Below are 25,664 nucleotides of genomic sequence, written 5' to 3'. Positions count from 1 at the left end.
CCCTAGTGCTTCATCACATCTTTTACGAATAACTCTGCAGTCTTCTCTACAGGGCACTCCTTAGAAACTGAGATGAAGGTGACATAATTTGAGAAACGATCCACCACAACCAAAATAGAACTGAGACCCTCTACCTTTGGCAGACTAACAATGAAGTTCATGGAGATGCTATCCCAAGGACGTTCTGGAATTGGTAGAGGCTCAAGAAGACCTACAACCTTCTGGTTTGTCCCCTTATCTTGCTGGCAGATGAGGCATGTCCACACATACTCCTCAACGTCGTCCCTCATTTACGGCCAATAGTAGCCGCGCTCAAAGAGTGCTAAGGTCCGCTCCTGATCAGGATGGTCGGCACATAGTGTATCATGGCACTCCTTAAGCAGTTCTCGGCGGGGGCTTCTCCACCGCGACACAAAGATGCGTCCCCCTTTTGTCACGAGAAGGCCATCCTGTAGCCAAAATCGCCGAGTCTTCCCTGCCTGCGCCAGAGAAACAAGGTATTATACTGTCGGATCTTGCTGCGTCCCTTCGCGTATGCGGCTCAACAATGCACCCTCTAAATGCACTTCAGAAGGTTTCGCGCGCGCAACTACCAATTCAGCCCTGCGGCTCAGGGCATCCGCAACAACATTGGTCTTTCCAACCTTATACTCCAAGGCAAAGTCAAACTCAGCCAAAAACATCTGCCACCGAGCTTGTTTAGGCGTTAGCTTCTTCTGTGTCTGAAAATAGCTCGTGGCCACATTGTCCGTCTTGACGACGAACTCGGCACCCAGAAGGTAGTGCCACCAGATCTTGAGGCAATACACGATAGCGGCCATCTCACGTTCATGTACAGTGTAACACATTTCTGCATCCTTCAACTTTCGACTCTTATATGCAATCGGATGACCCTCCTGCATAATAACTCCGCCGATGGCAAAGTCTGAGGCATCTGTGTAGACCTCAAAGGGTTTGGAGTGATCAGGCAGTTGCAACACTGGCTCTCTCATTAAGGCTTTCTTCAACCCATCGAAGGCATCTTGGCATGCTCTTGTCCAAAGTCATACCTGATTCTTCTTTAACAAATCTGTGAGGGGCGCATCAATGATGGAATAGCCTTCGATGAAACTTCGATAGTAGTTTGCCAAACCAAGGAATGACCGTAACTCTGACACTTTGCTTGGCAGAATTCCTGGATGACCCTTGCCCATCCATACGCAACACACCACGCCCCACAACGTGGCCAAGGAAGACGATCTTCTCCTGCTCGAAGAGACACTTCTATTGTTTGACACAAAGGTCATTCTCCTTCAGCACCTGAAACACTGTTCGCAAGTGCCCGACATGTTCCTCCTTGTTGCTGTTGTAGATCACGATATCATTCAGGTAGACTACCACAAACTTGTCTAAGTAAGGGTAGAAGATCTGATTCATTAAAGTCGTGAACATGGTTGAAGCATTTGTCAACCCGAATGACATTACTAAGAATTTGTAAGCACCATAGCGGGTGACGCAAATTGTCTTCGGCTTATCACCTTCATCAATCCTCACCTGCCAGTAACCCGATCACAGATCTAACTTGGAAAAGATACAGGCACTGCCTAGCTGATCGAATAAGTCCGCTATCAGTGGCAATTGGTACTTGTTCTTCACCGTGACCTTCTTCAAAGCACGATAATCCACACATAACCGTCATGTTTCATTTGAAAAAGGACCGGGGTGCCAAATGGGGCTTTCAATGGACAAACGATGCCTGCGTCCAACATCTCGTCTAGCTACTTGCGCAACTCCTTCAACTCAGTTGGCCCCATGCTGTATGAAACCATTGCAGGAGGCTTCGCTCCTGGGGTCAACTCAATCTTATGGTCGACCTCACGTCTTGGTGGAAGACACTTTGGCAATTTCGGAAGCATCACCCCTCGAAACACCTCCAACAATGGGGCTAGGGTCGATGACACTGTTGCTTCTACCTTCCCTTCTTCTGCGCGCACAACAACTAAGAATGTCTGCTCCCCATGCTTGACACATTTCTTCAGCTACATCGCCGATAACACTGAAGACTTTCCTTTCTGCGTAAGTCACTGCACTGTGTGGGACAAGTTTGGCTCTCTAATCGTCAACGTGTTAAACTTTGGCAGCATCATAACATTCTGGCTCCGCAGAAACTCCATACCAAGAATCATCTTGAAATCGCCCAGGGGCACCACAGAGAAGTTTGGCTTTGCCGGCTCAACTCCCCACTTGGATAACCACATCTCTTGCTTCACAAAGGATGGGCTTGGCCTCAGAGTTTACCGTTTTGATGGTCCACTGCTTTGGCCCGGGCTTCAAGCCTAACTGCTCCGTCTCTTCCCGCGAGACAAAGTTATGTGTGGTCCCAGAGTCTATCATAGTCGAAGTAAACTTTCCATTTATAATGACTTCGAGATACATAAGTTCCTTACTGACCTGCATGTTTTTAGCTGTGCAACTTCTAGCTGCGTTAATCGATCACATGCCTCCCATCCTTGGTTGCATGGTCTCAGTGTCACTGCATTCAGTATCACTGCAATCCTCCTGCGTTGCATTAACTTGCCCGTCGTCCTTCACGAGGTGCTTGGGGCACTGCCTGGCGATATGCCTATCGCCACAGAACAACGTCACAACCGCACCCTTGTTGATGTTATGCTTTGTGTAGTTCTGTTTCTTGTCGGATTGATGGCATGTCGATGCCTCACCTTTGTCATCGCGCTGCTCGTCCTTCTTGACTCCGTGGTCAGGTTTCTTCCCGACTTTGGTTGATGGGGTGAAAGGCTTGCGCTGTGTGTCAACTAAGCGCTCGGCCACCACATATGCATCTTCCAAAATACGGGGATTGCTCCTTTCCACTTCAGACTATGCCCATGACTGAAGTCCCACAATGAACCAGTTGAGCTTGTCGTCTTCTAGCATGTTAGGCACCTCCAGCATAAGCATCTGAAACGTTCTGACATAGTCTTGCAATGAACCAATATGTTTAAGCTCACGAACCATCCGGTATGCCTGCCTCTGCTCATTCCTTGGCATGAAGTAGTTGCGCAACTCAATTTTGAAGTTGTCAAAGGTGCCTATCACGCATTGACCCCTCTCCATGTCACTGCGCTTCCGCCTCCACCAAGTTATAGCATCACCATCCAGTAATGTTGCTGCAGCCTTAATCCTGAGATCTTCAAGTGTCACATTTTGAATGTCCAAGTAGTCTTCTACTTGGAACAAAAAATTCTCAATGGCCTTGCTGTCTCGAGAACCATTGAACTTTGCTGGTCTTGGCACATCAATCCTTGATGACCTCTCACCATTTTCTCCATTAGGGTCACTGACCGCTGCAATGTGCGGTTTTCAACTGAAGCTCTTCTACTTCAGTCTGTAAGTCTGCCACTATTGTCATCAATGAAGTGACCTGCCCCATCAGTAAATTCACCGGCTCTTGCAGGCTCGCCACCATATTATTCAGTCCACCGAATGATTCAACTGCGCGTGAAATCGCTTCCACGTGCGAAGTCACATCTTCCACCAGCTTGTTGACAGTTGCAGCCATATCCTCTTGGCCCCGAGGTGATACCATCTCCTTAGCTTCAACAACTGCCTTGCCTTTGGTGTTGCGCAAGTTTTGATAAGGTGCCACGATGTCTTGCTCATAAATCGCAGCCTGTCGGGGTGTCTGTCGACACCGACTCTGAAATCCCTTCCCCAACACGAGAACGAGCTTTGGTACTACTTGTCACGGGCCTATTTCCTTCAATAGGTCAGCGCGGCGCGACAGTCCTTCCTTACCGCCGCAAGCGTACTTGTCAGCTCGCTTGCCAGTTGCAGAAGCTTGTAATCAGAGTGCAAGAGAGCAAGAGAGAATAAAGGAAGAAGAATTGTAATCACAAGAAGCAATCATAACGAGGGTGAACAAAAGAAAGCTCAACGCATTTAATTCATTCACAATTTTGCCCGAGGGCTATTACAGTTCAAGCATACGGGCTGCCCCTTCGGGGTATTGATTCACCTGAACCGGGCAGCTTACATCAGACTCAACAAAAGCAAAAAGACTCTAAGCGGAACTTTACAATGTAAGTCGCAAGGGAACAATTTTACTGCCATATGTAATGTTTGAATATCAGCTTGCAGACTTCTTCACTAAAGCTCTTCCTTCTCGTAGGTTTCATTTCTTGTTAGGCAAACTTTCAGTGATCACATTGTAAGTTTGAGGGGGATTGCCAATGTATATCTAGGGGTATTTTAGTCTTTTACTTGTGTAAGGGTATAGTGGCCTTTGTACATGTATTTTCCTTTTCTTCTTGTATTTATTTATTTTTGTGTATGTAATTTAGATTTAGGTTATGGTATTTTTAATCATTAGGCTCGAGAGTCGTTGGGATCTCCCCAGTGGCTATATTTCTAGCCGTTGGGAAGATACCAATGACTACATGGCGTCTCTCTTGTTGTATATAAAGGAGTTGAAACCCCTCTCTAAGGTATGCTTTCTCAAGGCATTTTTCAATAACAAATCATATATTTTTATGTGTTGTGCCCATAAGTGGCTGATTTGTGTTCTATTTATCGGCCCATAAGTGGTCATTTTATTTGTGCTTGTCCATAAGTGACATTTGCTCAACTCTTGGTGTTTCGTTACATAAAATGGTAGAGTACTTGTTGCTTATAATAGAGTGGTTGCTACCCTTAGTTCCAACCTTGAAGACTTGGGCAATTTGTTCAATTTCTATGTGTTGATAGTAGGACTTGGCAAAACTTGTAATGCCCCAAATTTCAAACTTGCGAACCTTTTCAGAAAAACAGGCAAGAAACTAAAAATATCTCTTTCCTTCAGAGTTTGTTTATGAAATCAGCAGAAGATTCTTCTTTTGATAAATCATAAGGCAAACTGACAATTTTGGGCACGTTAGCTAAAAGAACCAAAACTCACAAGATTCAGATATCCCAAGGAAAATCCGATAAAAACCCATAGCGTCCAGGACGCGAGCTAAGAACAGGAAGAAGAAGTCTTGAAGCCATCTTGCAATCGCGCCATCGCCCGTAGAGTACCTAATCATCACCTGTACCCATAGAATGGGTTAGTTTCACGAAAAACTAGTAGGTGCACACGAGAGACTACAAGGAACTGAATTAAGTACATTTAATTCAGTAGGTTACACAGTTTAAAGCAGATATGCAGTTAAACAGGTAAGCAATGCAAGCAGGCGAATAGTGCAAACGATAAGCAGTTCAAAGCAAGTAAGCAGTGCAAGTAAGGGTATACTCGGTCTTGGACCATACACTTCCTCACAGGGGTTCACCGTCTTTGCGGCTACCCGTTCATGGACAGTGTACATCCTCACCAAGATTTTACCGCTCTAGCCGGGTCACCTGATCTTGATCATACATACCCCCACAGCAAACCCTTTGGGAAGCGGGTCCCCAACAAATGCCATATCCAATGAAATTCATTGCGATACACGCATCAACACAAATGATCGCTCTCAGGGTCGATAGCCACTAATATAAACAACAAGATCAACGCCGGATCACCTGGTCTGAGAAATGTATAACCTCACAAGGAATTCCGCTCTAGATGGTATACCTGGTCTTGGACCATACACTTCCTCACAGGAGTTCACCGTCTTCGCGGCTACCCGTTCGTGGACAGTGTACATCCTCACATAGAATCTACCACTCTAGCCGGGTACCTGGTCTTGATCATACACGGCCTCGCATATAATCCTTTGGAGATCAGGTGCTCGACAGACACCCCACTCAGTGATACATGCATCAATAATCGAGTGCTCTGAACCATTGGCTGCTCTCGATGTCAGTAGCCACAATATGAGCACAAGTATGTATATCAGCAATATGCATCGTATCACTCCATGCAGAAGCATATAATCCTATGCATCGTATGATTGCCACAAGGAATATTGCAATCCTCAAATAGGCATGTGTAAACGACACATGAGAACGCGCATATATGGCAATTCAGTTGATTCTATGGGCGAAGGGTAACTAACTCTACCCGTCAGCCAAACAAAACAACTGAATAAGACAAACACTCATAACAATGCTCGTAAAACATATAATTACCATAAAATGGCTCAGTCCATTGACAAGTAATTAAATTAATTGTAAGGCATAAACCATTACATCACAAGCCATTCATAAGCAATCATACGACAACGGTTATATCACAATATTTAAGCAGCTTATAAGACAAGCGACCACATCAATCATAGTTGCCACCAGTTCGTAGATTACGAGCTGTATGCAATCACATCAATCATAAGAGATGCAAGCCAACAAGTGCTACGCTACAATAAGCACCAAACAGTTCGACCAAGGGATAAAGCAAGTCACATGCTAATATGTAGCAACTGGTATAATGCTATTATTATAAGCATTTAACTAGTATGAGAAATTCCTTATTACTCCGCAAAGAACTGCGTAAGCAGTTTAACCAACTAGAGTAACGCCTTGACAGGCGTGCATAGTTCAACGAGTAGCATACTGAACTATCGAACAAGCAAGCGAATTAGTAGTGCAAGCGAAGCAGTAGTGCAAGTGAAGCAGTAATGCAAGTGAATCAGTAGTGCAAGTGAATCAGTAGTGCAATCGACTCAGTAGTGCAAGTGAATCAGTAGTGCAAGCGAATCCGTAGTGCAAGCGAATCTCACGACCCACGACCAGTGTGAACAGACCTTATGTTTCGATAATTACTGGCCTGCGGGTACGCGCAGGCAAAACGTAGAAACAACTGATACTAGTTTGGGCGTCTGTTATTTTATGTATTTTCAATAACCCGAATAGCTAGTTGAGTCCGCTCCAAAGGGGACGGCATTAGCCGAGAGAGGATTCCCAGAGGTTGAAAAACAGTGCCACGGATGCATCCAACTTCTGCAGAAGTGTTGAGCTAACTTGTGTAGCCCCTATCCCCTAACTCCAATGATTGGGGAGGCCGGATCTTTGCCCGTGGGGTGGTTGTTAACAACCTGTCCATTGGAGTTTTTGTACCGATCTGTCCTCTTCCTTGACAGACAACCAGAAGCGAACGGGTGCGTTAGGGGTTGTTTAACTAACGACCCATTCTATGCTGTGGTCTTTAAACCACTCGAGCATCTTGCCTGTGAAGCCGAATGTGAGGCCATTTATGTGATTACAACATTTTGCATTTAGCGTTGTTCGAGGTCGCACGACCGTCTCATCCGATCATCGCAATACTAGACGTGTCATGCATGACTACAAGTACTCTAGGATAAATGAGGTATAGCTCCTCAATAGAAGCCTTAACAGGAGTGTTTCACAAAGATGTAAAGTTTATCAACTTTACTCTATCTTTTGAAACAACAGTACCTTGTGCCAACATTATACATGTGACTATCTCGAATCACATCCGCTATCGGGGTATCTACATGCCTCGCATGACTCGATACCGGCCTCGATAGACGGGATACAGGTTTCTCAACAGGACACCCGCTAAGAAGTTTGCTCGAACCCCCAATTCGGGATCACCCGAGATATGCCCAAAAGGGCGAGCAGAACCGGCCAGTCACATCCTTCCAAATGCTTCGATTTGGAGCAGTCTTTGATGCCTTTGCGCAGCTCCCTAAAATCTCAAGTCGACTCTGCAGGACTGCGCACACGAAGAGCCAAGATCCTTGCGAGGTATCCCTCTCCTTAAACGGAGGTGTATCGCCAGCTCCCAACTGAACTCTTGTCGCAAGAGTGAGTGATAGATGTCTCTTGCATCCCCCACGAGGATGCCTTTAAGACATACGCAAAGAGCAAGAACCTGCACGTCATCTGCAAAAGCAAGGCAATACCAACACATATGCAAAAGCAAGAGCCTAGGCGCAACGACAAAGTAAAGGCGGTAAGCAGAAATGCAACGCAAACCCTCGCACAACGCGCGATGGCAAGTAAAAACTGTAAGCAGGAGTGCAATGCAGAACCTTTGCACGATGAGTAACGGCAAAGTAAAGGAACTGTAAACAGGAGTGCAACACAAAACCTGTGCGTGATGCACAACGACAAAGTAAAGGACAAGGATCGCGAAACTGCGTCCTTGAGTTAGATGCGTACTTGTATAAATATATATGATATATATATGCATATATATTTATTTAATTGTCCTTTTTAGTTAATTGAACTCAATTCAATTGTCCAAGTCTTCTGTGCAATCTTCCCCTACCTTTGAGAGTTGCAAGCTTGCTGTCGTCCGCGGATGTACCCGATTGACGGCTCGGGTCGCGGAGCGCGAGCAGGGTCCGTCGTACGAGCTGCAAAAGTAACGATCTTAGCAAGCGAATACCAAAATAGAAAGTCAGGGGCACTATCGCCGTCCTGACGTAAGGGAAGCAAAGGTAGGGGCATCGTGCACATGCGCACCTGCTATACGCGCAAAGAGCAGGGGCAAGGCCACGAGCCCCTGCTGACATGCTGTCAGCGAACAACGGGGAGGCAGGGTTGTGCCCCTGCCTTATGAAGGCAACGAGAGAGGCCGATGCGTCACCCTGCTTGCCAAAAGAGCAAAGAGACAGAGGGCCAAGCCCCCATCCGTTAGCACAAAGTAGGAGGCAGGAGGCTTCGCCCCTGCCTGCTGAATACACCAAGAGACAGGGGCTTGGCCCCTGCCGGTCGAGCATGCAAACAAGCAGGGGGCGAAGCCCCTGCCTGACGCCCGAGAAGAGGGAGCAGGGAGGGGCTCAACCCCCTCCCCTGCCGTAACAAGTAGCAGGGAGGGGCTCGGCCCCCTCCCCTACCGTAACAGTAAGCAGGGAGGGGCTCGGCCCCTCCTGCATGGTACGAAGGCAGGGAGGGTCGAGCCCTCCCCTGCGAAGATCGAAGGCAGGGAGGGTTCCAGCCCCTCCCTACGATAGACAAGGCAGGGAGGGTCGAACCCTCCCCTGCGCACCTAATTAGGGGATCCGAAAAAGGGGCAGGGGCCTTCAGCCCCTGCTGGAACAATAAAAAGGGCAGGGGCGGATGGCCCCTGCTAGGAAAGTTAACAGAGAGAAAGAGAGACGCAGGAGCCCCCCTGCGGCTTTTGGGAGAGGAGGCAGGGGCCAAAGGCCCCTGTCGGCCTGCTTAACGACGAAACAAGACAGGGGCCAAAGGCCTCTGTCGTTTCTGAGAGGAAAAGAAGACGGGGAGAGAGGGACAGGGGTTGGAAACCCCTGTTGACCAGGCAAAAACAGGCGACAGGGGGGGCGTTGCCCCTTGCCGGCTCTTCGAAAGGCGAGAGGCAGGGCCTTTTGCCCCTGCCAACCAGTCGAACACAGGCGGCAGGGGGCGTCGCCCTTGCCGACCCGCCGACTGAAAAGAAGGAGAAGAAAATAAGAGAGGAGCGGCGCATACCTGTAGGGGGTCGCCTGAGGAAAGCTCGTCGGCGTGCGAGCGTCGCCAGCGAGGTCGCAGAGGGGAGACTCGAGCAAGCTGGTGGTCGCCGGCGGCAGCAGCGTCGGCATCGGAGGCTGTCGGCTCCCTGCAGCACACAGGATGAAGGCGGTGGCCGGCGGCAAGTCACCGACGTCGGTGGCCGCAGGGACGAACGAGGGGGAAAGAGTCGGTCGCGGGAGAGAGACCGAGAGAGGAAGAAGGGAAGAAAGATGGTGAGGGGGAGAGACAATGAGGGGGGTTCGAGAACCTCCCCTCCTTCGGCCTCGTCTTTCAAAAGGGGAAGCAGAGGCGGTGCCTCAGTTGGGTCCGGGTCGAGTCCGGGTCCGGATCCAACCCGAATCCAAGCTAATTTTTTTTTCGTTTATTACAAAACTTCTTTCTTTTCTTCACTTCTTTTTTTTATTTTGTTTTATTTTCTTATTTTCTCTCTCGCTGTGAACCAAGTAAAGAACAAATAGGGGATACTTAGATACAAATGTGAATATGCTATTACCTATGTCACAGGGACTCGGCAAAACAGGTGCCGCACCCGCGTCGACGCGACGCGACGCGGGATCGCGTGCGGGTGCGGCACCGGGTGCGGTCAACATGACCCTGGGTGCGGTCAACGCACCCAGGGTCATTTTTGTCCAAATTTTTGGGCGAAATTTCCCCCCCCCCCCCCCCCCCCCCCCCCGTTGAAAAGGAGGAGGATTAGGGCAAAAATTTTTTTTTGCCCTAATCTCTCCTCTCTCTCCCCCTAAGCTCGAGCTCTCCCATCGCCGCCCCAGCTCCGCCGCCCCCAGCGTCGCCGCCCCCAGCGCCGCCGCCCCCAGCTCCGCCTCCCAGACTCCTCCTCTCGGCTCGCAGGTATGTCTCTCGTCTTCTTGGGTCGGCTGGGGAGGGGCCGAGCACCCCCCCCCCCCCTCTCGGTCTCTTGTTGGGTCGGCAGGGGAGGGGCTGAGCCTCCCCTGCTCCCTCATTTTTCGGCACAGGAGGGGCCGAGCCCCTCCCCCATCCTTTTTTTTTTTTTGGGTCGACAAGGGAGGGGCCGAGCCCCTCCCCCATCATTTTTTTTTGGGTCGACAGGGGAGGGGCCGAGCCCCTCCCCCATCTTTTTTTTTTTTGGGTCGACAGGGGAGGGGCCGAGCCCCTCCCCCATCAGTTTTTTTTTTTGGGTCGACAGGGGAGGGGCCGCGACCCTCCCCCATCAGCTTTTTTTTTTTGGGTTGACAGGGGAGGGGCCGAGCCCCTCCCCCATCTGTTTTTTTTTTTGGGTCGACAGGGGAGGGGCCGAGCCCCTCCCCCATCTTTTTTTTTTTGGGTCGACAGGGGAGGGGCCGAGCCCCTCCCCCATCATTTTTTTTTGGGTCGACAGGGGAGGGGCCGAGCCCCACCCCCATCTTTTTTTTTTTTGGGTCGACAGGGGAGGGGCCGAGCCCCTCCCCCATCAGTTTTTTTTTTTTGGGTCGACAGGGGAGGGGCCGAGCCCCTCCCCCATCAGTTTTTTTTTTGGGTCGACAGGGGAGGGGCCGAGCCCCTCCCCCATCAGGGGAGGGGCCGAGCCCCTCCCCCATCAGTTTTTTTTTTTTTGGGTCGACAGGGGAAGGGCCGAGCCCCTCCCCCATCTTTTTTTTTTTTTGGGTCGACAGGGGAGGGGCCGAGCCCCTCCCCCATCTTTTTTTGTTTGGGTCGACAGGAGCCCCTCCCCCATCAGTTTTTTTTTTTTGGGTCGACTGGGGAGGGGCCGAGCCCCTCCCCCATCTTTTTTTTTTGGGTCGACAGGGGAGGGGCCGAGCCCCTCCCCCATCAGCTTTTTTTTTTTGGGTTGACAGGGGAGGGGCTGAGCCCCTCCCCCATCAGCTTTTTTTTTTTGGGTTGACAGGGGAGGGGCCGAGCCCCTCCCCCATCTGTTTTTTTTTTTTTTTGGGTCGACAGGGGAGGGGCCAAGCCCCTCCCCCATCTTTTTTTTTTTTGGGTCGACAGGGGAGGGGCTGAGCCCCTCCCTCATCTGTTTTTTTTGAATTGAATTGAAAATTGTAATGTATTTTTTTTTGTGTTTTCAGGATAAAAATGACGGATAAAGGGAAAGGACTTGCGTCATCCTCATCCCAACATGTGAGTTCTGCTGCTAGTTTTGCTGATAGTTGCAGTGGGATTGATGATGTGGGGCCACTATGGATACATGTAGATAAACTTGCAAAAACTGGAGAGGGAGGTGGTGGGAACAAAAGATTTCGATGCAAGCTCTGCGAAAAAGATTTTGTTGGGTCTTACACAAGAGTGAAGGCTCATTTGTTGAAGATACCAGGACATGGCATTTCAGCTTGCAGAAAAGTTGATGAGTCAATGCGAAGGCAATACAAGAAAATACAAGAAGAATATGAGAAGAGAAAGGCAATGGCCGATTCTTCTGCAGTCAGTGTGCCATTTGCAAGCCATCAAGAAGATGCTGAAAAAAAAAGAAAAGTCAATCTAGGAGGTAGAGGAACGATACAAGCAAGCATTCAATACATATGGAAGAGAAGAATTGGATAGAAAAGTTGGGAGGTATTTTTATTCTGGTTCACTCCCATTTAATGCGGCTAGAAATCCTTATTGGAAGGATTTAGTAACATCCTTGGCAAATTGTAATTTGAGTGGTTATGTGCCTCCAAGTTCAGAAAAAATACGAACCACACTTCTTGCAGAAGAGAGGGCAAACGTGGAGAGGTTGCTAGAAATTAAAAAATATTCATGGGAGCAAAATGGAGTTTCCATTGTGTCTGATGGATGGACAGATATTCAAAGGCGTCCATTAATCAATTTCATTGCTTGTTCGCTTAGTGGCCCAATATTCTTGAAAGCAGTTGATGCATCTGGGGAATATAAAAATACAGAGTATTTGAAGGGATTGTTTATAGAAGTGATAAAAGAAGTGGGTGATCAGAAAGTGGTACAAATCATTACAGACAACGCTCCGGTTTGTAAAAGTGCAGCGTTGAGTTTGGAGAGTGAGTACCCTCATATTTTTTGGACTCCCTGTGTAGCACACAGCTTAAATCTAGCCCTAAAGAGCATATGCAACCCCAAAGAAGAAGAAAATTCACAAGCATATGCTTTATGTTCATGGATTGAAGATTTAGAAAGAAATGTCAAAAGCATTAGGAATTTTGTTGTTAACCACCATCGTGCTAATGCTATATTTAATAGGCATTCTGATTTGAAATTGTTGAAGGTCGCTGAAACACGTTTTGCGTCCATCATTGTGATGATGAAGAGGATTAAAAGAGTGAAGAATGCTTTGATTAACATGGTGACTGATGAAAATTTGACATTCTATCGTGTTGATGATGATATGAAGGCTCAAGAAATTAAGAAATTCATTCTTGATGATGAGTTTTGGGACAGAGTGGTATACTTCCTTCAATTTACGCAACCTATTTGGGAAATGTTAAGAGAAGTTGATAAGGATGAGCCCATGCTTCACAGAGTTTATGAAATGTGGGATAATATGATTGAAAAAATACAAGCTATAGTTTTCATGCATGAAGAAAAAAATCCTGCATTGGATGATTCGGATTTTTTTAATCATATTCATTCAATTTTAGTTAGAAGATGGGATAAGAGCAACACTCCTTTGCATTGCATGGCACATTCTCTTAATCCAAAATATTATGCAAATAAGTGGCGGGCTGGTGGTATTGGTCGTGTCCCTCCAAATTTAGACCCAGAGCTATCAAGACATAGAAATATGTGTATGACAAGACTTTTTCCAGAAGCACATCTTCTACATCAAGTCACACAAGAGTTTGAAAAATTTTCATCTTCGAGATTATATGCACCGGCATTATTCGCGAGAGAAGAAGATAATATAGATCCTATCACATGGTGGTCAACATTTGGATCGGAAACACCTCTTCTGCAACGTCTTGCATTAAGATTGCTATCGCAGCCTGCTAGTTCATCTTGTTGTGAAAGAAATTGGAGCACATATTCTCAAATCCACAACATGAAGAGAAATAAACTCACCAGCAAGCGTGCAGAGGATTTAGTATATGTTCATTCAAATCTTCGATTACTTTCGCGAAGCAATGATGAATACAGGTACTAATTTGCTCTCTTAGTTATTTGATTATTTCTTAGTTTTCATTTAAATATACTTGTATTGTATTTATCATTTTCAAATTGGGTTTATAATGCAGACAAGGAACATCCAAATTTTGGGATGTAAACCCAGAAGAGTGTGACTTCGAGGGAGAACATGAATTCAACGTAACAAACATGGATTTAGCTGAGCCCAGTATTCCTTCTAATGATGCATTTGATGATGAAGAAGAAAATTATTAGCATCCATTACTTCATCAGGATATACTTTGGTATGTAATTTAGTTCTTTTATGCATACTTATTTGATTGATATTTAGGTCGATTTATGTAATTGCTTTACTTATTTGATTGATAATTTGATATTTAGGTAATTTGATATTTAGGTTGATATACTACATGCATGATAAATCATATTATGAGTTTATGACAATGTTTACTGTTAAATGTTAAAACTGTTAAAACTTCAAAATTATATATATATATATATATAATTTTTTTTTTTACATTTTTGCCCCTGCCGCACCCCCGCGCCCGGGTTTTTTGGAAGTGCCGAATCCCCGCACCCGCACCCGCACCCGCACCCGCTCCCGCACCCGCACCCATGTGACATAGGCTATTACGTATCAATACTAAGTAGTCAAAAGCATTAGTCTATTGTTCAAGGGCCACATTGATTAAAGGATCACATCATGGAAAGCTTTATTTCCTTGGTGCTAGGTCAAGGAATGCTTGAAGCATTAATTATTTATCAGTCATCTCAGTAAATATGCTCTTCTTTGGCATCATAGTTTAGGCCATTTCAGTGTTTAGTCATTGTCTAAATTATGTAGACAACATATAGTTTCATTTGTATTCCATGCACCCTAGCATAGCCTATATCAAGTGTATTTAAACTGGATACTGGTACAAAACTTATATCAAAACATAGTCGCAATTTTTGTTCTTGAGATATTCTCGGCAAAAGAATATCTTGGGATATTTAAAAAAACAGAATTTCCCAAGAGAATTTTGGAAAAATCTTGACAAGTTGGTCAATAAAAATATAATAATATATTTTGAGAGATCAAGATTATTTTTGGGTGTGAGAGAGAGAGAGGACTATTTTGGTGAGAAGGAACAAAAAGAAGAGATATATATTTATGCAAAGGAGGGCAGGACCTCCCCACGTCATGCTATGAGAAGTCTTGTATCAAGGAGAGTAAGGAGGGAAGGCTCTCCCTACTTCTCATAAAAAGGAGGGCCATCTTGCACAAGTCACGAGTCAAAGATGACTGTCTATATCATGTGGGTGGGCATTTAATGCTTCTTCATTGAAAAAAAGAGTAAAAAAAAGATTGAGTTGGCATATCTATTGCAAAATTTTCAAAAAATTGCAATAAATGTGTGAGATATTTGTTTCTAGTGATATGATTGATATATTGTTATTTTATCATAACCATTTATTTTCTTGAATTTATTGCATGATTTTCATTTGAAATTAAAAGACATTTGTGACTAATAGAAACTCATCAGTATTACATATTATAAATGAGCATCAAATGCCTTTCTATCTACATCTTTGCATACAAATAACAATTTCATTATTGCAAAGGCACTATTTTCATTGAGACTTTTAAATATTATGTCTTACAAAAAAGCAATGCATGATAATTTTTGATTAAATATGCGTCTTTAACTATTTTAATTCATAGGTACCTTTATGAAAATACATACTTCATATCATTTTTTTAGAAACTTGTATCAATTCTTTCAGAAATTACATCAAAGTTTTTTAAGAATCTCATATCAAAATCTTTTTAAAATCATATCAATATGCGTTTTAAGTAAAAACATACCTAAAACCTTTTAAACCCTTTAGTGCTGGTACCTCGAACCTATACCAATATCTATACTTGTTTTTCACAACTATGGTTTCAATAATATCAAGGGATTTTTGTTTCATGCCTATTAATTGAGTAAGCATGCTGTGTTGCCTTTTGTCAATATTAATAATAAAGGAGGTTATTAATAAAAATAGATTCTTCTATTTTTTATTTTTGTACATTTTTGTGTTAGGGGCCTAACCCTATTACTTTTCTTCCTAAAATGTGATATTATGTTATCGTCATTGGTTTTAATTTGAGATAAACTTGGGCTTATTTTTTTAAGTTGAAGGTGTTCAAAAGCGTTCTGTGAGTTCAAATTCTTGCTGAACATCATTATGGGAAACATCTTTATAGACTGGAAGATTGCACAATCAAATAAATTGATTAAGTTTGAATAACAATTCTCATGCCCTGACACTCCACAACAGAATGATAATGCAAATGTAAAAACACTCCATGACAATGATATCTCAAAGGAAAAAACCCCATACGTAAAATGGAATGGATTTTTCTCATATTTAGTAACTAGCTTCTAAAATATTCATGTAGTGTGTGACCTTTCCTATGATGATATTTCTAATCAAAAGGTAACCATCACATGTTTTAGATTGCCTCTTCATATGAGATGCTTCTTCATGAACCACTTGATTATTGACTATAGAAGTTTTGGGTGTATTCCCAAGTTTCCCTGAAGGTGCATGTGTTTTCTGATGGCTATTCTGAAAACATAAGGGCTTTCGATGTTTACAATCTAAAGACAATAAAGACTTTGATATCTAGAACTATCACCTTTGGTGAATTGAGGCTTTATGACAACATGCTTGACAGTAATGGTGTCAAAACCTCCAACTGAATCATTTAATGTTATTGATGATGTCATGATGGTGAGGAAGTCAAGTACCAGATTTTCGGAGTGAGGAAATCAAGTTTTATGATAGCAAAGGCAAGCTATGCTTAACAACCATCACATATAGCAGCTTAAAATGACAAACAATGCAATTATTGGTATTAAATGCATGACAACCCAATGATAGCATAACAAAGAAGACATGTGCCATCACTGATAGAAGTTTAATAATCATAGCAGAATATCACTTTGGTATAGTGGTAACAAATAAAAATAATGCAGTTCAACAAAAACAACATAATGAAATAGAGTTTGAAAATGTTCTACCAGCAAGTGATGCTAATAAAAAATCGAACAGAAACTGACAAAATGCCCCTGCCACTGCTGAAGAATGGGTTAGATTATCTGCCCGAATTGGATGTCTATTGAAAGATAACTGTGATATTAGGGACACAGTCATGAATATCTAGCTTTTCTTCATGAAGCTTCAAAGTTATTTCTTCATGAAGCTTTGTAGTTTTTAGATCACATAGCATATTTTGAGGCCATCAATAAAGAAATATGGATTGAAGTAATGGAGGAGGAAATTTTATTAAGCCCGTGATGTGAATAAAATGCGGGATATTGTTGAAGGATCTAGAAACAAGAAATTTATGGGATGACATGGGTGCATAAGACCAGACACCTATGTCACACGGACTCGGCTCCAAGGTCGCCGCACCCGCGTCGACACGCACCGACACGGGTGCGGCTCGGACTCGGTCAACCCGACCCTGGGTGCGGTCAACGCACCCAGGGTCATTTTGGTCCATTTTTTGGAATTTTTTTTTGATTTTTTTTTTAAATTTTCTGGGCTACAGCTGTAAGGAAAAAAACCCATCACAACTAAAAAACCTGTACACTTTCAAGTTTTAAGTACAGAATGGGCACAACTCAAGTTTTTGTGGTTTTTTCCTGTATGAAGAAAGTGAATTATTACAGTGTATGAAGAAAGTGCCCAAAAGTGAATTATTCCTGTATGAAGAAAGTGTACAGAATGCCTTCACAACTCATCACCTGTCCCCTAATGGGCACAACTTTGACCGAGTCTTATATATATATATATTATTATTTTTTTAATATATATATAGCCGAGTCCCCGTGTCCAAAATTTTTGAAATTGCGCCGCACCCGTGTCGCACCCGCACCCGCACCCGCACCCGCACCCGCACCCGCACCCATGTGACATAGCCAGACACAGACTAGGGAGCCTTGTAAGTTTGTAACTAAGGATATGATTAAAATTATGGCCTTAATTGTGAAGAAATTAATCATTGTAACAAAATTTGTTGCAGTTCTGATTATACTGTTTTTAGCATTGTCCTACGGCTGGATTTACATAATTTTAATATAAAAACAGATTCCTGCACGGTGAGCTTAGAGAATAAATATGCATGCACAACCTTTGGGAAAACAGCTTTTAGGGCATGGCTTCAAAACTTCCAAAATTCTCTATGAGACTTGGAATTCATCAAAGCTGCAGTAGATCCTTCTCTCTTTATCAAAGTAGATAAAAGAGGCATAATCAATTATTTTACATTGTGCTTGTGGTTTTAAGCTGGGAGCTGCCTCCTAGGAAATTAAAATTGCGCTGGTTGCACATTGCATGGGCATGTGAATTGACAGTTCATACTTTATTGAAATATCTGACTTCAAATTTGTTCTTTTGGCACTTGTTCGCTTTAGCAGGTTCAATCTCCTTTTGAAAATGACAAGGATGAAATGAAAGATCTTAGGCTACAACTGAAATCTGCTCTAATTGCAAAAAAGGAGCTTCAGGTCGAATTTCTTTTGAATTGGATTCAATACTTACTATTGTCATTATTTGCTGTAATAAATAAATAAATATATATATATATATATATATATATATATATATATATATATATATATATATATATATATATATATATAGAGAGAGAGAGAGAGAGAGAGAGAGAGAGAGAGAGAGAGAGAGAGAGAGAGAGAGAGAGAGAGAGAGAGAGAGAGAGAGAGAGAGAGAGTTTTGACCTTTCTTGGTGGTGTTTTTTGTCTGTGAATGAGTGGTAGGCTAGTTCTAATTCAATTGATTATATGATGTTTTAAGATTATCTTAAAAGTTTGCTTTTATACAACTTTTCTTTTTGTGTGTGTACATATATAGTTAAAAGAAAAGCATATTTACTTTTATATGCATTATATGATATTACATGTAAATAAGAAGGAATGCAAGGGACTTATATGTAAATAAGAAAGAAGGCTAAGGGTGAAATAGTCACTTCATCCCATGCCAACCGACCTACCATCCTCTCTGCCGCCTTAGCCTCCCTATAAATACCCCTAGAGGGTATGGAAAAGGGGAAAGGAAGGGACGAGCATGGGGCTAAGGAGGGGAGGTGTGAGGAGCTAGGGGGCGAAGGTGTTGACCCCAGCTATTAGGTAAGTAATTAATTATGCTTTTCAATAATTAGGTTTCTTAAATTAGTTTTATATGTAGTTAATTTTAGTTTTGATAGTTAGAGCGAGGTTTTGTTAATTTAAGTCTTGTAACTGGGTAGTTAAATGCCTTCCATAAGTAGGGGTGTACATATATATTTTTCTTAAGTTTTGTAAGCAATTATGGTTCTGTTAATTAGGATTAAAGTGCAAAAATTAGTTCACATTTAATGTTGGATTTCTGAAAAGGAGTTTCATGAAAGTTATAATTCCAATATTTATGATTGAGCATGTTACATGTTGATTTTGCTCTCAAACAATTGATTGTAGCTAGAGCTTCTGAATTTAGATTACTTATGTTTCAAATGTTTTAAAAGTTAGTCTTTTGCTTATGTAATTGATTAGTAAGTAATCTTATAAATCCAACAATTGATTTCAACTTCCTTATCCTTTTCAAAAGCATTGATTTTCATAAATCATGAAGTTCTACTGTTATTAAATATAGTTTAACAAACTTTTCGAAGTTAAACTAGTTTTTCTAAAATGTTTTGAAAAGCCATGAGTTTTCCTTAATTGCTTCAAAAGTAATTAGCTACATCTCTTATAAATATAATTATTGTTTTAAGTGTTATTCTATTTTTATTTTATCATGTTTGAGTTGATTTGAAACTTTGTTATTTAGAAAATCGGAATCTGGCATTGAAAATCAGATGAAAGTTCATTTCAAAATCCTTTATTCGAAAAGAATACTAATCTTATTGATTTTAGGTGTTTGGATTTAAATATCCGTTCACATAAGTGTAAGTAGACCACCTACCGGATTTTATATCAACCTCCGACAACCTTATCAGGGTTTATAGGCCCCTTTTGAAAAATGTAATCGGCTCATTTGGCTTGTCATTGGGATTATTAACCTAATTGACTCAGTCTTGAAAAACCACGTGGCCCTTTGACGTAGCCAATGTGAGGTGGAATCCCCTACCACTGATCGATTCATTGGAGTTTCTGAAAGAGATACAGGATCTTTGGCCCAATTGGATATCCAATGGGTGGTGTAACCCACCACCGTTAGTTTTATCGACCCATTTGAAATAGGGAGTGATTTTATCGGCCCAAGTAAAATTGGGATTTATCAGCCCTTTAGACCTTTGATGGGATTGTGAATCAGATATTTTAAAAGAAATTTTCATGAGTTCGCAAAGTGGTTTATAAAGTGCTTCAAAGTCTGTTTTATTGTCCTTTATGCGAATTGCATATGAAAAGCAAGTTTTGCAAAATTGTACAAAGATTTACAATGTGCCTTAAGATATATTTACTGACCTTTATATGTACCACATTTTGAAAAGTTGGTGTTGTCATTCAAATGAAGTTTGCAAAAGCAATTTCAAATCTCATGCTTTTTCGATTTTGTTTTTCTTAATATCCTCAGAAACCTAACTGTTAGCAATAATTAGTTACTTACTGAGCATGTAGCTCATTAAATGTTATTATTGTTTTTCGAAATGAGAATTTTGATTTAAAGTAGCAAGAATTTAGAAAGAGAAGCTCACACGATATTTCAACTAGGATAGCGACAAAGAAGTCAAGCATCTGAACTTCGGTGGGGATATTAGTTTTGATCTTTTAGACGATATGATGATCATCTCACAGTTGTATCTTGTCTTGTATTGGAGTTTTTAATGAAAGATGAGTCGTTATTAGATAGAGTTATTAGAATGCTTTGTAAATGTTCATGTTCTTGCCTTTTTTGTTATAGTAGCTTTGTCGGGTTATTTAAGACCCAGATACAAATATGGAGAACTTAAAGTGACACGCAAAACTAGATCAATTACGGGATGGTTTTGGGGCGTGATAGTAACCTTGCACCAAACCATCAGGAGAGAGAGAGAGAGAGAGAGAGAGAGAGAGAGAGAGAGAGAGAGAGAGAGAGAGAGAGAGAGAGAGAGAGAGAGAGAGAGAGAGACTTAAAAAATGAGAAAACAGAAAACATTAAAATATATTAAAAAATAATATCAAAGCCATAGTCACAAATATTGGTGTGACATCGAATTTATAGCAATTTTATGGTAAAAAGTTCACAAAATGATACTCCCAACAATAATTCAGTATGCTCACTTTGTTCCTTGATTCAAATACATCATGGCTATGTCACATGGATACAACTGCGGATGTGAGTATACGACCATTTTGTGATGTTTTTAATAGGACTATATGGGGGCCAAAATGAAGTATCCGTGTGACATAGCATCATGTTTTTTGATGTGATTTTAACATGTTCTTTTCTCTCCTTCGCTTGTCAAGGAAAGCCTAGGAATGGGATGCATGTCTATTTTAAAGTAACTGTAGAAATTGGTCTTGATGATTGTGGTACTACTGACTTTTATCTCTGAAAAAGTTGCTCTACTCTTCTTAAAGTGCCATTGATGGGAATATCAGTTAATAATTTTCAATTAAAGTGCCACCCTTGATCAAAATTTTTAAAGCAATTATTGCTGTTGCAGAAAAATCTTGAAAACCAGCTTTTGCTGAATGAACAACTAATGCTGGAAATGTCAGAACTTCAACATGAGGCACTAGTGATAAGAGAGTACCCAAAAAAGATGCGGGAAGCTGTTCTTGAACTCAAGGATATCTATGCCCATATATCTTCGTATATTGAGGTGATAATCATCCTTTTATGACTGCTGCAGTAATTTTTGCAACTTTGAACCTAAGCCCCTGTTAGGTGTGAAACATAATGAACTGGTTAATTTTCTGTTCTCAGGTTCTTGCAAATAATCAGAAGTACTCAAACATTAAATTTCTATCTAGCACATTTGATATGGGTGTCAACCTTTTTGTGGCCTTAGCATTACGTCTTTCGATGATTATGGATGATGGAGTTAATCCTGAAATTCCTATGCAAGAGCAATTCAAGGTGCTTACAGAAAAGATGACCCATGTAGCTGCATTGGCAAAGGAATCAAAGACACTAGGTACTTCTAAGGAAAAGTTTCTGCAAAACAGCAATTGCGAAGAAGTAAGAATATGGTCTTTTGCATGCTATTTCTGTCAGAGATACTTATCACTCTTTTTTTCTCCTTCATCAAAGTTTTTTTTTCTTTTAACTTCCTGTTTCTACTTTGTGCATTTTATTTGTTATTTCATTTATTTAATTTTTGATGCAGCTGGTTTCCTGTCTCTGAACTTATCCAGCTGTTTTTCGTGCTGGATATAGATAACCTCATTTTGTTTTGAAAGAAATAGACAGATTAGCTAAAAAATATTGAAAAATTTGAAATGTGCCTGTATTCTCATTCTCTGGTTTTGGAGAAAAAAAATCATTTTGTTTGTTAGTTGCAAATGGTGGGCACAATGTTGTTAAGATCAGATCAATAGGTGAATCAGTTTCTCAAAAAATCCTATGAATTAAATCGAATTCAATCGTTATCGGTACTTTTTCACCATAGGATGATACGCCATTAAAAAAAGAAAAATATAAAAAAAAATTAACTTTCTTAAAAAATATTAAAAATACTAGTTGAATTGACCGCTTTCGAATTGCCTTAGGGCTAATTCGAATTGAATCAGCCAATTGGCCCGATTCAGGTTGTTTCTGACAACATTGGGTGGGCATCCAACTAAATACATGTTACAAAGTATATCTATGTTTATGTTATATTCTTAAGCGTTTTGAATAAATGTATCTTTGCAGTTTGCAATCATGAATAATAGAAGTTGGGTATTTTATGTTAGATGTAGTTTTTCTTTTGTTTCCTAGATTAAATTATTTTTTTGGAGACTTTTTCATTCAAATATTCGATTGAGTCCTTCAAGTTTAGACAAGCAAATTTAGGTCTGCTCCAATAGGTCAGTGTTAGCACCAAATATACTGAAAGTAGGCCGAACTTAGTGGTATTGGATCTATACAATAAACCCTCTAACCAAGTCCATGCCGGCTAGTAATTAGACCTAATCTCTTGGTCACACTGACTTCATTGCATCTGAAGCTTGATTCATTACCCTGTCGAGGCCATCATCCTGGATTTCCCCTTGTTTGTAAGGTGTACTTGGGAGAATATATTAATCTTGACAGAACTGCACTGACCGTGAAGTCTTACAAATATCAAGTCTTTTGCTGATAGCCATCTTATAATGAACTGCTCTTCAAACGGTTTGTTTTATTCTGTGTTTTTGATGTCTTACAGACTTGGTCAATGCATTTTGGTGGTTGCGTCTGGGTTGCATTTGCACTGATGATGTGTATGTCTATATTCATATGCCTGTGGGTTCAAGGTTCAAACGGCATTTTCTATATTCATATGCCTGTGAACAAATTTCAACTTGCCCACTATACTTAACGTAGGTTCAAAGGTTCTTTAGGTACACATTCACTTGAAATTGCAGATATAATTTTTTTTTGGTTTCTTTTCAATGCTGACTGATGAAGGGACATGCGTTGGTGGAGAAGACAAATGGATGCCTCTTTGAATCAAAAGGTCAGCTTCTTGAGTTCGCTCAAGAATGGTGCCGAAGTCTGGAACGGGAGTGTGACAACCTGAGAGAAGAACGAGCTTCTCTTATTCATGCATTGTCCACATCAACCCAGAACCTTGCCTTGCTGAACACGCAAAAAGAGGAGATGCGTAAAGAACTTGAGGGATTGCGGCATTGGAAAGTCATTGATGAAAAACTCAAGCAACTTGGCATGGCACTTGCTGAACGCCACAGCTTATTTACTTCCATCCATAATGAAGTTAAAATCAGTTGTCAGAGCCTCAATGTGTTTTTCTCGGGATGATTTTGAAGCAGATCATGGCTGCTTTACCACGTGGTTGTGGAAAGGGATAGCTGTTGTTTTCTTCTATTTATTTTTTAAGTCTTGGTGAGGTCTTAGCATGCCAAGCATCTCATTTGTAATATAAGATATCAAATGTGAAATCACTATTGGGGTAAAGGTTACAACATGATGCACAATGCATTTGCAATTTATGCTTATTGCTTTTCCTATGTGATTCGTTTGGCATGTTTCATTAAACATATTTCGTTTAGCATGGATATATATATATATATATATATATATATATATATATATATATATATATATATAGAGAGAGAGAGAGAGAGAGAGAGAGAGAGAGAGAGAGAGAGAGAGAGAGAGAGAGAGAGAGAGAGAGGTATCTGGACGGATGCCACATGCATTAGACGAGCACTGCATGTAAACAAAACTTGCAAAAGAACCCTTTCCGTTGGTTCTTGACCACCACTAAAGAGTGACAAAAATATACACCGTGGATCACACGTACAATCAGCGGTGCATATTGTTGTGGACCCCCCTTGGATTTTTTAAAACAAAAACAAGGTTTCCATAAAAAACAAAGTTTTTTTTGGAAAATAGATATAAAATCGGATCTAAACATAGGATGATTGTGGGGGCTGTTTTTCAAGGTTGGGCGGTTTTCCTCCTCCGTTGAGCAGGGATTGGCCGAACCAAGAACCTCAGATATTTGTTTTGAGGATGGCGGCATTACGAAACCTATACCTTGTACACAATCTTATAAAAAAATGAGTTTGGCAGCATGAGCCACCAAAAATCGAAAAAACATGAAAACACTGAAGATATGCGAAATATTAGGGATATCAAAACTTAGAAAATATGTAAAATATACAAAACACAAATTAAAAGAAATCAAATTTCACATTGGTCTTAGGTAGCCCTTTCTATGTTTGATGAGCGGGCATAGATGACATTTTGGTTTGGTGAAGACTCCAAATGGGTGTGAGATTTGGGTCCTAGACTAGGTTCAATGTAAGCTTGAACTAAGTTAGGTCGATTAGGCTAGGATAGGGACCATGCAGGAATTTTGGCAGAGTAAAGTTAGTGCTAGAGAAACAAAGTCTAGATTTGAAATGGCGGGGTGGACCCTTATTTATAGTTTTTTTGGTAGATTCGGATACGCTTCCTGTGTATCAAGGATCCAAAGCTAACGAACAATTCCTAGGATAAATTTGAAATAAGGGTCTAGGATTTGTCTAAAGAATGTTGCCTTGAATAATGGCTTTATTTTTGTAAATGTGGTTTGGAAAGGAAAAAATTAAGGTTTAAATTTGGAAGGGTAGTCCGCTCGAATGAGGATAAGATGCTTTCTGAAAAATGTTCAGAATCTGTTGATGACAAATTGTGTTAACGATTTTTTTTTTGTTAACAATAAATTAACATATTGTTATCCCATCTAATTACGACAACTTATGGGGGTGGCCAGCTCTTGATGACAATCAAATGTGTAGTCAAGGAATGCTGACATCATGACCTGAAAAACAACTGCTAATGATGACAATTTAAAAGAGTTGATGATAATTCAAGATATTATAATGACAATTCCAAATGTCAACAATTAAATGTTATCACTCAAAAAAATGTTCTGGTTATAACTTTTTATTTCATTGTTGGTTTGTCTTGTTTTTTGGTGTCGAAAGATGAAAACCTCCACTTTAAGTTTTTTTTGGTAAAAAAACCTTATAAAGGTCATTTTGATGGTAAAAAATCAGATTGAAGTTAGCCTTGGTGGCAAAATTTGGGGGATTTTGACATAAAAATATCTTAGTCCAAAATGGGGTGTCTCTAGAATTCCCCTCTTTGTTGTTGAGTGTGTGAAGCTTTATTAATAACAAAGAAGTAGACACACCAACTTTGAAAAGAGCGAAGGGTTGACTCAGAAAAAGTATTTTTGAAAAAGAAATAATGACAAAGACAAATACATAGATGACTCGACGATGCAGTATAATAGCTAAAGTGTACCTAGCTTAACACGAGGGTCTCCCTCTGATTCCTGTATATATAGGTAGAGAGGTCTTGTCAAACGATGTTGGATTGAAGATTAAGATAATACCTTGCTTCACACAAGGGCTTTTCCTTGAACTTAGAGAATGTGAGTGGGAAGTCTTTGCCGAGCAAGGTCATATAAAAGACGAAACAAGTGCCTTGTCGCTTGGAATCACAAAAAAAATAGTTGATGACTTTGATAATTTAGGACTTCTTTCTAAAAAGAATAAGACATAGACAAGCATTTCTGGCAAAAG

General features: G+C 41.3%; 2 protein-coding genes across 2 annotated transcripts in view; both read left to right on the top strand.

Moving 5' to 3' along the window:
* Nucleotides 1-23,385, top strand: part of ZCF125 (P-loop containing nucleoside triphosphate hydrolases superfamily protein) — a 75,498-nt gene extending 52,113 nt beyond the window's left edge. Inside the window, exons 15-19 of the mRNA XM_090007367.1 lie at nt 17,880-17,969; nt 21,107-21,265; nt 21,370-21,580; nt 22,793-22,869; nt 23,035-23,385. Of these exons, the coding sequence (XP_089863493.1) occupies nt 17,880-17,969; nt 21,107-21,265; nt 21,370-21,580; nt 22,793-22,869; nt 23,035-23,385 (888 nt within the window). The remainder of the gene's footprint in view (nt 1-17,879; nt 17,970-21,106; nt 21,266-21,369; nt 21,581-22,792; nt 22,870-23,034) is intronic.
* LOC149849152 (uncharacterized) lies at nt 11,378-13,802 on the top strand. Its single transcript, XM_090013455.1, has 2 exons — nt 11,378-13,437; nt 13,536-13,802. Exons 1-2 carry the CDS (start codon nt 12,602-12,604, stop codon nt 13,678-13,680), a joined length of 981 nt encoding a protein of 326 aa, XP_089869581.1. The 5' UTR covers nt 11,378-12,601; the 3' UTR covers nt 13,681-13,802.
* Nucleotides 23,386-25,664: the final 2,279 nt, after the last annotated feature.

Source organism: Nuphar pumila, chromosome 1 (genome assembly GCF_984573655.1).
Source record: "Nuphar pumila chromosome 1, dmNupPumi1.hap1.1, whole genome shotgun sequence".
NCBI lineage: Eukaryota > Viridiplantae > Streptophyta > Magnoliopsida > Nymphaeales > Nymphaeaceae > Nuphar > Nuphar pumila.
The sequence above is the reverse complement of the archived record's forward strand: the minus strand, read 5'-3'. Positions and strand labels throughout refer to the sequence as shown.

Coding starts and splice junctions, on each gene's coding strand:
- LOC149849152 (XM_090013455.1), top strand. CDS start 12,602: ATGATGAAGAGGATTAAAAGAGTGAAGAATGCTTTGATTAACATGGTG. Junction 13,438..13,535: donor CGAAGCAATGATGAATACAG/GTACTAATTTGC, acceptor TTTATAATGCAG/ACAAGGAACATCCAAATTTT.